This window comes from Solea senegalensis, linkage group LG14 (genome assembly GCF_019176455.1).
Source record: "Solea senegalensis isolate Sse05_10M linkage group LG14, IFAPA_SoseM_1, whole genome shotgun sequence".
Taxonomy (NCBI): Eukaryota; Metazoa; Chordata; class Actinopteri; order Pleuronectiformes; family Soleidae; genus Solea; species Solea senegalensis.
In genome coordinates, this window is record NC_058034.1 from 12,692,821 (window position 1) to 12,706,335 (window position 13,515).

At 40.1% G+C, this 13,515-nt stretch overlaps 1 protein-coding gene across 2 annotated transcripts; it reads right to left on the reverse strand.

The window, feature by feature from the left end:
* Positions 1-218: 218 nt before the first annotated feature.
* Positions 219-12,720, reverse strand: uap1 (UDP-N-acetylglucosamine pyrophosphorylase 1). Of its 2 annotated transcripts, XM_044044613.1 has the most exons (11): positions 12,613-12,720; positions 10,962-11,268; positions 9,600-9,804; positions 8,015-8,190; positions 7,708-7,880; positions 4,266-4,459; positions 3,991-4,131; positions 2,284-2,472; positions 2,016-2,057; positions 1,016-1,082; positions 219-901 (listed from the first exon to the last, which is right to left on the reverse strand). In XM_044044613.1, exons 2-11 carry the CDS (start codon positions 11,242-11,244, stop codon positions 809-811), a joined length of 1,563 nt encoding a protein of 520 aa, XP_043900548.1. In that variant the 5' UTR covers positions 11,245-11,268; positions 12,613-12,720; the 3' UTR covers positions 219-808. The 2 variants fall into 2 exon arrangements, with proteins under 2 accessions (XP_043900548.1, XP_043900549.1); XM_044044614.1 differs by lacking the exon at positions 2,016-2,057.
* Positions 12,721-13,515: the final 795 nt, after the last annotated feature.

The following is a 13,515-nucleotide window of genomic DNA, read 5'->3' on the forward strand; positions in this document are numbered from 1 at the left end:
CAAAAGTTACATCACTGCAGTCATGGAGCTGGAGACAAAAGAAAGAAATTTAGTCACAATGGAGCCACAAATACTGTATCCTGAATCATTGTGACAGTGTTGCATGTTCAGGACCAGCTGGAACATAAACCATATGCTGGAAACTCTGATTCAAGATACTGTACAGGGAGCTAAAACGCAAAAAACACAGAGAAGAAACAGACACAGAAACTTGTATGTATGTTGTGGGAAATGTTTTTAATAAAAAGGATAGAAAGCATCCCTATATTCTTAAAGCCGACTATTTCATCTTTTGTGATCACAAGTGAAGAAGCAAATATTATAAATACCCCAGCCCATAACCATGTACCGTGATTACATGGTAGTAAAAAATTGCTGTACTGTAATTTCATGTTAGTCTAGTACTGTATAAAAATTATCAGATTAAATGAGTAGATGGTAATTTACACCTTAAGTAAACATAAAAAAATAAGTCTTATAAGCAAAACAAATAGATGCCCCTGACGACTGCGTCATCCCGTCTGGCTGACGGGATTTTTTTCCTTCATTTCATGCTGTGTTCAAGTGTTCCGCAAAACAAGTAGGACAGAGAATAACATTGACACATACAGAAAACTCAATGCTGTAAACAATACACTTCATTTTACTCAAGTCATTCCTTTACGGATGACATGTTTTCATGTCACTTGATATCGACATTTATTATTTCACAGAGATGATATTACAGGTTCTCCTGCAAACGTAAAAAAGACACAAAGGAAGGTTGGTCTTTGGATTTTCTCTCTCTCTTGCCCACTTTCAAATTTGTCTAAACTCCGTTCTTCACCAACTCGTGCACTCCGAGCTCGTCGATCATCAGTGTTGGACGAAACTCTCGTCCTTTCACCAGCTCTTCAAGGCCCTTTAAGAAGTACAGACAGCATCAGGTCATTTTAGGAGGCATGCAGACTGATTATTTCAGGTTTAGAAAAACATCTGGCTTTTTTATTTCATTCATCAGGCTCGGTCCACTTACCTCTCCCCCATAGGACACCAGAGGGGAGATCTCACATTTGATTGGCAGGTCAGTTCCGTCCTTCAAGCTGTGTTGGAAAGGACAAATTTGGGGAGGAGGAGGATGAGGAGATAAAAAGAAACCGAATGAGTGATCGGTCTCCTGACAAACGGAGAGGAATTGTAACGGAGAGAAGCAGCTGTGAATCCTTGACACAGCTGTTCTTCTTCTGTGGCTTGTGATTAGAGATAAAGAGGCAGAGAATCTGAGTTTCATTCCCAAACACAACCAGTGATTAGTCCTTTGACCCGTAACAGACTTCCTCTAGAAGAAAACAGACGAGTGACAGGTAATGTGGGCTGCGTGTTTCTCCACCTAGTGCTTTTAAATGAACTAGAGGAACTTGGCACCACATTACCATCACTCGGGTTGTTTGTTTCTAGATAATCAGTACAGACAACAATCACTAATCACACATCAGGTGCTCAGTGCAGTAGCTGCACATACAGCTGCCCCATAAGGGTGAAGTTAAAGATGAATGACTGAGGAAAAAGCACGCTTCTTAGGAGCCTGAAAAACATTCATGGGTTTCATGAATGTTTCTGAAGCACATGCTAATTTAGCTAAAACAAGCAGGTGGACTTCAATTCAAATCAGCAAGCAAAGGTCATCTAACCTCTCTAGAGTTGTTGCTGTTGCCATCAAGTGTGACTGGAGCCTCTTACCCAGCATGCAGTACATTATGAGAATTAGTAGCAACCATCTGAAGGGGAAACTAATTTGTCTTGCAAGTAATTATGACTGCACATCATGTGACCAAGATGCCAAGATAGCTGCGTTTTCAGTCGTCTTAACTGATCCTTCTTCATTACCACCGTCTGTACCACTGGGGTTTACTTGATTCAGTAGTAATGAAGGGAAGAAGATATCAAGGATCAGAATTTGTGTTAACACGTTTAAGAGAGAGGAAAATAAAGTCAAAACCCCATCACCATGCCCTCAGTATGCAGGGGATAATTACTTTCTGTTGCCATCATCTGTGACACTGGCTGCTGCTCCGTCTCTGGAAACAATGCATGGGACACACAGGAGCAGGACCAAGCATGAGAGAAGGGGAAGTGAGAGTGTAAGGCTAAAAGAATATGATGTCTCTACTATAAACACAAACAAAAACAAAAACAAAAACAATACATGTAGCTTGTACACAAAGTGTGCCGAGTCCTTGAAAGGTGGGGATGATCACGTGCAACGTGCATGATGTTGTGTTATAGCCCAAAGGCTGTGGTCACCTGGGTATGGCAGGGACACGTGTGCCATTCTCGTCGATGAAGTGGCCTCCAGCGTTGAGCACCCAGCGGTGATGGAGCGACAGGAGGGCATGTTTGGCTGTGGTGGGTGTGTCCTTTCCATCCTGACTGTCAGCATTCTTCAGTGGGGAGAACTCATCCTCCCTCAAAACTTCAAAAACAACAAAGGTCCTGTAGAACACACACAGCACATCAACATCAGAACACAAGATAAAAAGCATTAGCAAAGAATATGAGACTAATGAGGTTAATTGGAAACTGTAAATTGGCCCTAGGCCTGAATATATGCTCCCCTGCCACATTTTTTGGTACACAGGACACCTAATAAAGTGGCAGGGGTAACACCTGATGCTGCTGTAAACAATCTGACGTGTTGTACATTCAGAGGTGGTCTTGTGGATACCCTGGTTGTAACTCGCGGTTATTTTAGTTACTGTTGCCTTTCTATCATCACACACTAGTCGGCCATTCTCCTCTTGCATCAACAAGGCATTGTTGCAAACTGCCACTCACTGGATATTTTCTCTTATTCCGACATAGACTGTACTGTAAAAAGTGAACGTAGCCTTGAAGTTTGCCACAACTTCTTACAACTTGAAGTAAGAACATATTGAATAGCCACCAGGGTGTGTCTATGGGAAAATGTGTCTCTACTTACTTAATATGTCAGGAAACAATTTCCTGAGGAGTTAACGGACTCAATTACTCATATCCGGTCTTCTTCATTAGAAAATGATATTAATTTTGGAAATGATGTTCCCATTTTCAGGTAACTATGTGATAAGCATGGCATATATTTGTGCACACCAGTGTGATTGACAGCTGGTACTGTCCAATAGGTGCCTGAATTCTTCCAGTTGCTAATCCTTAACATGGCACCAGTTAAATCACGAACCTCAAGGCTTGGAGTTCAGATTCTCGTGGTAAATCACTAGGTGTTGCCACTTTCACATTCTCTGTAAACCCTGGAGATTCTTGGACATTTCTGAAATACTCAGACTAGCATGTCTGGCAGCAATCATGCCACTTTCAACTTTACATAAATTCTTTCTCATTATGAAAAAAGTAGTTATTTTACCTTTCTGGTTTGTTGTGCCTCACAGAGTCCCCAGAGATGCCATACATCCATCTCCTGAGCAACACCCGAAACTATTCATACATCCTTTCTGCTTTAAAATATATTAAGTAAACCTCAGAGGAAGCTGGGGATGTCTGCAGTGTTTTTCCATCATTCAATTATTACAGGAATCCTTTCATTAAATGTAAAGTTCTATTAGTACTGGCATGACCAAGAGCTGATGTCATTTAACACTAGTGGAGGTGGAATGAGTGAACAGCTCATAAACCTCCATCTTCATGCAGAGAGCTTGGCAGGTCCTCTCTGCTGGACCACGCCTCGGAGCAATGGCATGACTGAGGCTGGTGGATACAGATCAGGACTGGAAAAAGAGGCTGGTTCATGCAGGGAAGAACAGATCAAGGACGAGTCAAACCCCCAACCTCAAAGTATTCCCAGAAGACCATATGTAATTCAGCCACTTCTCAACCGGAGCATAAGTCACTCACTAAATTCTAATAAATTTAAGGTATTTACGTCTGAGGTAGGCAGGGATTGGCCGTCACTCGCACTCTCTCTCACACTCACACACACACTGTGCCCTCTGTGGAAGAAAATGTAGTGTAACTCACTTGGAAAACTGGAAGATGTCAAAGACAAATTTTTCCATTTTAATTCCATTTGGTTTGTCTGGTTTGATTAAATCACCCTGCGCATTCACAAATGGGATCTTCTTCTGGGCCACATGGTGCTGCAGCTGTGGCTCGTACTTCCTGAAAAACACACAAAAAAAGAGTTGTTGTTTTTTCACATTTACTGTATAATAACACTATTCTTAAAGCAAGGGTAACCAGGGCAACAGTAAAGTTTTCAGTAAGCTTGTATACACTTGTATGCTTGTACATACTCTACTATGTCTTTGAGGAAGGAAAAGCTGAAGAAGTGATTGGCCACGTTTCCTGCGTTGAACATCAGTCGACCATCAGCACTGCGCTTCTCAGCCGTCGCTAGTGTGATTTCACTGTACTCCACCACCTGGTAAAGCCCATCCACTTTGCAGACAACACCCACTGCCTCTGTAGGATTGGTTTTCTCCACCACCTGGAAAATTGATGCCACAAGAAGTGAAGTATTCAGTCAAATTGGAAATTTGATAATGTGGGGATGACACTCATGAGTGCCAATGAGGAAACCAGGATCACATAATATTTTGCTAATTTGGGCTTACTGATGGTCACAGAAGTGGATCAACATCTCCTGTGTGCCGTGATAGAAAAACAGTGTTTTCCTCTATGGACATTGGTGCCGGAAGTGAATAAAATGTTCTTAAGATACCGTAGACTTAAGATGGTGTACATTCCATTTTATCCTGTGGCTAAAATCTGTTTTTGCTTGTGTCACACCATTGGCAGCCATTTGTGTCAGACTGCTTCCCTGCGATGGCAGTTTGCTGGTGGTGCACAGGGTGATGTCAGTATGTGTCAATGCTTCATACAACTACACTTCAAGAAATGTGAACTACTCTTTTAAAGCCTGAACTGAGTGAAAAAAGTCCCTCCCCCATCTGTTGGTACATAATGACAGAGTGGAGTATTGATGAAGGGGTTTGGGGAGAGGGGCAGGAGGGGGTGGTGAAGCCACATGAATTACGGTGGAGTTTGGTGATTTATGATGGGAGGGTGGGACTGCACTCTGATCCTTCCATCTCTGCTCCACCGCACAACTGGTAATGTCAAACAGGAGTAGGGTCTGGATGATCTTCAGTTAAATATTTCAATCTATTCTGTTTTAGCTGGAAACTATGGTAAATGAACTCTGTGCGTAAAAAAAATAATGTCACTGTGGGACTGCTTAGAAATGTTGTGCCTAAACACAGCCAGTCTGGGGACCTACAAAATACACAAATCATACTGTATTAGCAAACTGAGATGTGATCGGGCTAGCATTTGATTTTCAAGATGCAGATGAATCTTAGAATCACTAAGATGACGATTTGCAGATAAAACTGATGGTAATGATTGGTAATACATCCTATCCACCTTGAACAATTAAAGGAATTTGGACCAAGCCTTTATGCCTATGAACCATCAATCTATTCATGAACATCAACAAAGATGGTTGCACATCTGCTATTAACTAACAAAGAGACTCAACAGCACTAGGCAACTCATTGTTCCACAAGCCGACCAACAAATAACTTCTAGCCTTAACAAGTGCAACTACTCTGCAATACTGTCAATGTTTTCCTTCCTCGTCACTATTAAACCTGGAGATGGTTTAACAGGACAACGTAAGGCACTTTTCTCTCAACCAGATACACATGCTTTTCAAATCAAACAGCAGACACCACTACTGCATTTCTGATCAAGAAGAATATTGCAACTAAAACACAGTCAGAAAATTCCTCAAGTTTTTTAAATAGTTGATGGTCTTGTTAAGCTAAAATCGCTCACAGGCCTATACACTTTCAATAAAAGTTGTCCTTTAGGCTTTAACAAGGCAAAAGGAACAACAGTAAGACATGCAGTGCTTTCATGTAATATAGCTTACTTGCTTTATAATGTATACACTGTAAAACAGAATCATGGATAACTTCTCAAAACTATAATGACTCCCTTTTCCTTTATTGTGCTCAGCTTTAAATTTGTCACAGGTGAAAACTGTTCTGTTCTTAACATCAGATGTATTTGGCCTACCAACTTTAAAGCTTCACATCAGTCAAGACCAGAAGACAAATCTCTAGAAATTTACTGTGGCTTTACAGAAACATGTTATTAGCTAAACAAAAAATGAGAAGATTGTGAAATCAAATGATCATGAGGACAGTTTATCTGGAATTTGAAAGGTTTACATTGCAACCACTGCAACCTGAAAAACACATTCCCCTTCCACAAAATCAAAGAACACTCTGTCCAAGGAGAGATTGTTAGGTTTGCCTTATTAAAAACAGCCCGTTGAAAACTGTGGGTTCAACCCTCATCTTTCCTAGAAAGTTGTCATGGACTTATTGCAGGCCAGATTACAAGGGGGAGACAAAGAGGCCTGTATCTCCCCCCTATGGTGAAATGTAGAAGGTGCAGCTCTGCACGAACCTCAACAGTTAATTTGTCGTAATCGCAAGCTGAGCACAACTTTCAATGCAACACTGAAAGACATTCAATGGTTAGGAATCTACACTCATCTCAGTTATGCTCCTGGAATTCAGAAGACTAGACTAACTGGATTACCCCCAACCACATGTTAAATCAGTTAAACTAGTTTGTTAAATACTGTGCACTTAGTTCACCATTTGAATATTCAACATATAACTTGTAAGGGCAAATGTAATGTATAGTAAATGGTTTGTATTCATAGCACTTTAGTCTTGATGACCACTCAAAGCTACCGTTTTGCCTTTCCCCCATTCACTCACACTTTCATACTAAGTGCAGTCCACTTTCTATCACTCATCACTCATCTTTCATACCCATTCACATGCCGTCAGGAGCAATGTGGGGTTAAGTGTCTTGCCCAAGGACACATTGGCATGCAGGAAAGACGACTGTACCACAGAGCTACCATCGATGACAAAGATGACAGAAATTGATCAGTCTCTGGGAATAACTGCCTATAGAGAAATAATGTTTTCCATTCACCCTTACATAATTATAATGATTGTTTAGTCTGATAAAAAGAAAAGTAAGGCTGAACTTATCAGCCGGCACAAAAACAAAGGATCATTGTATTAAGCCCATTTATGACATTAATATAAGTTTATTGTTGTGTCAACCTTTGCTAACCTTTGGGGGTGGAGTGGCTCAGTGGTTAAGGGTACCGGTTAAGACCGGTACCCTGTGTGCGAAAGACATCATAGTCGCAAGTTCGATTCCACCCCTGGCTGATTGTACTCAATTCAATTGTAAGTCGCTTTGGATAAAAGCGTCTGCTAAATGACATGTAATGTAATGTAATGTAATCTTGTTCTTGAAAAGGTTAACACAGGTTAATCTTCTCTTCTAGCATCTAATGTGAGAAAGTATTTTATAGTACCACACGGAAAACCTTAAGGACCAAGGAAATACAAATTAGGGCTACACATTGATTTACATACAGACCCCCTGAAATTGAGAGACCCACGTACAAACACTACAAATAAGTGATAGCTGTCGGAATATAGAGCTATTTAACATATTTTAACAATACTATTCCATTGACAACAGTTTTATGGTCTTTGAAAAATGGATCTAAACCTCAGTTTCATACATAATAAGCACTCACTCCCCCTAAGACGTTTAAAATTCTTTAACAGGCTGCAAATATAGCTATAAAAAGCTACAGCCATGAAAAGCATAAGAATGCATGCGACAAACCTTAGCTCCACAGTCCGCTCCCTTCTGCACACAGAAACCAACAAAGGCGGGGTCAGCCACTTTGACCAGGATATTATCCACACAGTACACATGGATGAACTGGATCCCCCTCTGCTCCATTTCGTCAATGATGCCCTGGTTCCCCAGAGCTCTGTAAAGACCACCATTCCCATCTGACACACAAGCACATAACGTTTTAAAACACTACAATAATAGTTTTTTTGCAACACAAGAACAGCACTAGGACACTAAAATATTAAACTGCACTTCAAATAGAGCAAAAGTCACAAACTCTGGGTACGCTTACCAGGAGCCATGGAGGGCTTTCCTTTGTTCTCCAGGATGACCTTGCCATTGTAGTCCATGGCTGGAAGCATGCCCTGTTGAAAGAAGACGATGTTGTTCTTGTCTAAGCCAAAGTATTTATGCCGTGAGAAGAAGTCCTTTGTCGACTCCATCGTTCTCCCACTGGTCATAATGTACCTGAAGGCAAAAGAGAAGGAACCAAGAAGTGATTCATGCATTGTTTGACTTATTTTACATTTTGAAAGGTCTAGTGTGTAAGAATTAGTGACATCTACAAATGCAGGACTCCTATGCTCACCCCACCCTTTCCCAGAGGTATCAGGGAACTATGGTGGACTTCGCATTCTAAAAAGGAAGTAAACACTATTCACCAGTATCTCCACTCTCAGGCATATTTCACACTGGATGTGTGTGCAGTGTGTCTGCAGTGCAGCATATCTCCATTTACTTTTGAGCACACACAGTACTAATACTAAAAACTAATGAGACCATTCCTGCTGTGCATGCCTTGTTCCTGTGTCAAAGTATAAGAGCTCTGGCATTTTTTGTTCCGTCATTCGTCGTACAGTAACACTAACACCAACAGATGCACGGCCTCAAACTGAGGAGTCTTGGTATTTAGTCAAGTACAGAGACGTATTGAGTATTTTAAAGTATGTTTTATGATTTTAAATGGTAAACTCTTTGTTAAACATAACATAACATAAGATAAAAGAAGTTCCACTGCAGGTTAGCTGGAAATGTGCAGCCAGTGCGAGTTACAGAGCTTCACTAGACACAGCAGAGCAGTGCTGTCACACAATGCACACACATCCAGCTTCTGCTACAAAATGCAAAACGCTGTCCATCCAGGCTGCTGTAAAAACATGGCTGTACAAAATGGCATGACCCTGTTAAGCAAGGCCCTTCCCTAAAGTACATATAAAAGCCGTATTTTAAAGCAAAAAGCAAACACATTTTATTTTAAAGTGATAATACTGTACACTTGCACAAGCATACTTGGGTAACATGGGCAATATAATCAATTTCTGCCAATTAAACCTCCTAAATGTTTACAAGCTAAACGTTTAAATCATTTATATGTAAAACTGTAAGGTGGGGGTAGGCAGGTATACATCATGTTCAGGAAACCCTCAGCAGATAAAACATGTTCCTGACAACTGAACTGACCTCAAACCAGGAAGGCAGAATGTTCATGTATATGACAGACAATAAAAAAACTAACAACTTCCTTACAGAATCATTCCTGGATACCTGTCATTCCTGATGTAAAGTGTAATTCCCCAAACTCTACTTCCTCATATCTTTATCTTTTAATGTGCGCCAGCTCCACAGGGACCTAATCCGTTTCAAGTAACACAACTCCCTTGATTGACCTTCTTTTGTGGTTCACAGTGATTTGACCCAGTTACTCAACACGCAACAAAAAAATTATTATTTAGGTCCTCATTAGGAATACAAGTCAGTGTTTGTTAGCTTAGGGTTGTCAGTTTTCTTACATAAAGCAGGAGATTCAGCTGACGGGCAGATTAATAAACAGTCAACTCTTTCTAACTAACCTCTAAGTCCATAAAATGATGTCTTACCAGGGAATACAGCACTTGACGTTGTGCTTCTGCTCAGCCAGCTGTTGTAGCTTCAGAATGCGTTCAGCCTGGATCTGAAAGAGGGTTTTGTGTGACGGAAGCCCCACATCATACATGCCTTTAGGGTAAGAGACTCCTAGTCTGGTTCCTTGGCCTCCAGCCAGCAGCAAAACTGCCACTTTGCTCTGAGAGATTTGGTGAAGACCTGAAGGAGCAGAACAATTAGAATGAGATATGTCATAAGAATATAGGACAGTAAAATATATTGAATATGATCCAAGTTAACTGGCACAATATCTGCGATGATCATAGTACATATTATTAAAAAGTTATTGCTTTTGTGGATAAACAACAAACTCAACCAAAAATGTTAAAGTTACATTTATGACTATGTTGTTAGCCATAAACAAACATAATAACCTGAATCTTTATTGTGGTACTTCGCTTGGAGATATAATGGTATATGGTCCAGTTTATCTTGCATAAACTGTCGAAACGTGACTGAATACCATCTTTCTTCTAATGGTTGTCAAAAGACAAACTTTATATTCATGTACTGGGCAGGCCTGTTAGACTTGGTCTACTCTCCAAAATGTACAAACACACCCACACACAAACACACGCTGTGCTGGAGTGAATAATGACTCATGGATGAGGGTCAAAAATCAATACCAGATGTTCTCTGCTACCCAACTCCACTGTCATAATCCCTCAGGAGAAAAAAAAGAATCAAACAGACAGAAAATGTTCAGACCCCCACTGCAAGAAGATTGCTCAACTCAAGCTGACTTACTCATATATCAAATGTATGCACGGTGATGAGACTGGGGACTGATGCTACTCAGTACAAAGCTTTTACACAAGGTTTGACTAAAAAGCCTGTTGTATGGACCTGCCCTGTACCCTCAGTAACACAAGTTATCAGAACACTCACTGATCCATCTCAACATCATAACATCTGGGTTACCATGTGATGTGTTTTAATCCTCTCAAGAATTCCCGGTTTGAGCCTCTCTAACCTGTTGGCCATCATTCTATATTTAACATGGCTAATAAGACATAATTGTTAGACTACATACTACAAAGGTTATCATGGCCTGCGGATACTTGGTGAAAGTTGTTAAAAACTAGAATTTTACTACTTTATGACACTGTAATAGTTCAATAGACAAATTTTTTTTTTTTAAAAGTTCTTCTTTGGTTCCTTTTAACTAAAGTTTCACCGATGAGTTTTTCTGTGGCATGCTGATGTTTAGAAAGCAGCCAATGGTTGATATATAGTACATTTTTTGGCCAATATTTCTGCCTAAATAAATGATTGGTCAGTCATTTTATGACATAAACACTTTGACAGAAGCTCACCTGTTTGCTCCCAGTCTTTCAGACTCTCCTTGTCCCTCGTCACACTCCCTAGCACCTCTCGAGGCACTGGTTCCATGCGGGCGTCCATCTTTTCCTGTTTGCTGCTGCTGGACGTCTCCATGGCGCTCTTGAAGAAGCCATTGATCTCTTGAAAGTCCATTCCTTGCAGGGCAAGGGTCAGTTCAGCTTGCTGCTCGGGGCTCAGCTCATCCCAGAACTGCAGAAGGTGAGACTGGCCCGCTACAGTCAACCTCTGTGCGAGTTTGCTGACACTGAGATCCATGACCTGTGATGCTTATGATTAACTCTGCCACAATGAAACACAGATGAACACAAGGAATGAGAGAAGGGATTATTCCAACATACTTCTAATGAAATACGATTACATTTAGAGGGGAAACTCCGGTGATCAGTCATGTTGAAAGCATTTGCATGTTGAAAGCCTTTGTTACTCTTGTAACGTGTAAAATGAAGTTTAATCAGTGATTAAGCAATGTTTTAAGTGGGTGGAGATCTGCTGAAATTTTGACTCACGTATTTCAACAATTTCCAGTGGGGCACCGCCCACTGGTGAAAACAACAAAGTAAATTTGATGTCTCACTTTTTTTTCATTTGATTACATTTGTAATTCTATATAAATTTATATTTTGTAAATCCTTGTTAAAGTACAAATCTGGACGAGTTTTGTAGGATGTTTCAGGGCCACAAAACAAAAAAGTGTGAGGACAATCTGTACTAGACAACCCAGTAACACCCAGCATCTGCATCTAAAACTGGAGCTACAGATCCAGGGACAATTAAAATAAACAATGGAATGTTCCAGTGCTTAAGTGAACCAACACCCACAATGAGCAGCTTTGCGGAAGAAAAAGATACCACATACTGATTACTATTAACATCTGAATGAGATGCTGGACATTACTTTGACATGATTGCTTAATTTTTAATAAAAATGTCTAATGTAACATTTCTAAGAGAGTGTGTCCAGTCTTTGGTATGGTTATATAGTTCAGGTTATTTTCCTCAGTTAGCAGAAATTATTTAAAAGACATTTAAAATGTTAATAGATAAACTGAAATCCATAATTCAATTATTCTTTGTCAAAATTATTATTTTATATACCCACAATAAAACATCAAAACAAATGACATGAATTTCCATTCATGTGTCTAGATTTTGAGATGAATTCTAACCACTGAATAGTTACAGTTTTTAGATGTTTCCGAATTAACACCATACACATGAATGGGAAAAGTCGTTCGCCGTTGTCCATTGAAGAATGAAGTTATCTAAAGTGACAGTTGTGGATGAGAAGAATGCCTTTGAGGATATAAATGTTCATTTTAACAAGGAAGAGTTGGATTACGGATATCTGTAATATACAGTCAGACCATTTAACGTTAAAACGACTTGCCATTCGAGTTCTCCGCTCGCGTTTTATGTTATAAACAGTTACTGAACTGCACCACTCAGATTAGATTAAACTGCTGTGTGTTTGTGTGTGTGTGTGTGTGTGTGTGGCTAACTTGTATGTCAGTCAACGTTGTTAGCCGCTGTCCTCCAGCAGTTCAGACACTAGCAGCTACGGGGCTGTTAGCTTAGCATAAACACAACATTAATAAATTAAAAAGTTAAATGTTGAGCTCTCACCTCTCACATAAGGTCCGCGCGGACGGAAAATCATAAATGTCACATAGAGGTAGCGTGTTCACAATACTTGTCCTGGTTACGGCGCCTCCCACCCGGACGACTACGTCTCCTGCTAGCTACGTCATGTTTGACGCAACGTGGCACAAACTAGTGTAAGGAGGAGGCAGCGCGACCTAGCGGCGGCGCTGAGGACGTCATGTGCTGCGTTTCAGTTCTCCTCGTAAATTTAACAGCAGCAAAGGTGTGTACATTTGGAAAGAAACAAACACGTTTGTTTCCCTTGCATTTCTAAAAAGGGATAAAAAAAATTACATTTTGTTTTTGGGGGTTAAGTTGGCGAGTATGACCTACTTTTACAGTGTTAATGTTTTACATGTAACATGTTTCAAAATATAATTTTAAAACATGCAATAATGACATATGTATTATAACCTTGTGGTCTCATAACCTTATATAAAACACATTGTCCTTGTGCTGGGTGATAAGGCCAAAAACGTTATCAGGATCAAAAAAAAGTTTTAATCGGTTGATATTGATCATTACAGCAATAACATGTCAGATAATTAAATATTAAGCTTTGTCCCTGAGGGGAAGTTCAAGAAAAAAAACGATTGTTTTTAGACTTCTTTACTGACAGAAAACAGCAAACACTTTCACCTACCTGCATAATACATCCATGCCTACCTGAGGCAAAACATTGATGGTTATGTGGAAGAGGGGTGTGTCTTAGTGGAGAGGTCAAGGGTCTCAGAGACACTGTCAACTTTTATGAGTGAATGGTTACTGCTGGATGACAGGGTGGCGGCGTGTTTGAAGTGCTGTTCGATAATGCAGTCAAAAATAGAAACACCTGTGAATAAACGTGAAACAAGCTAAAGTTGAATGTTTAATTCAGAAAAATTA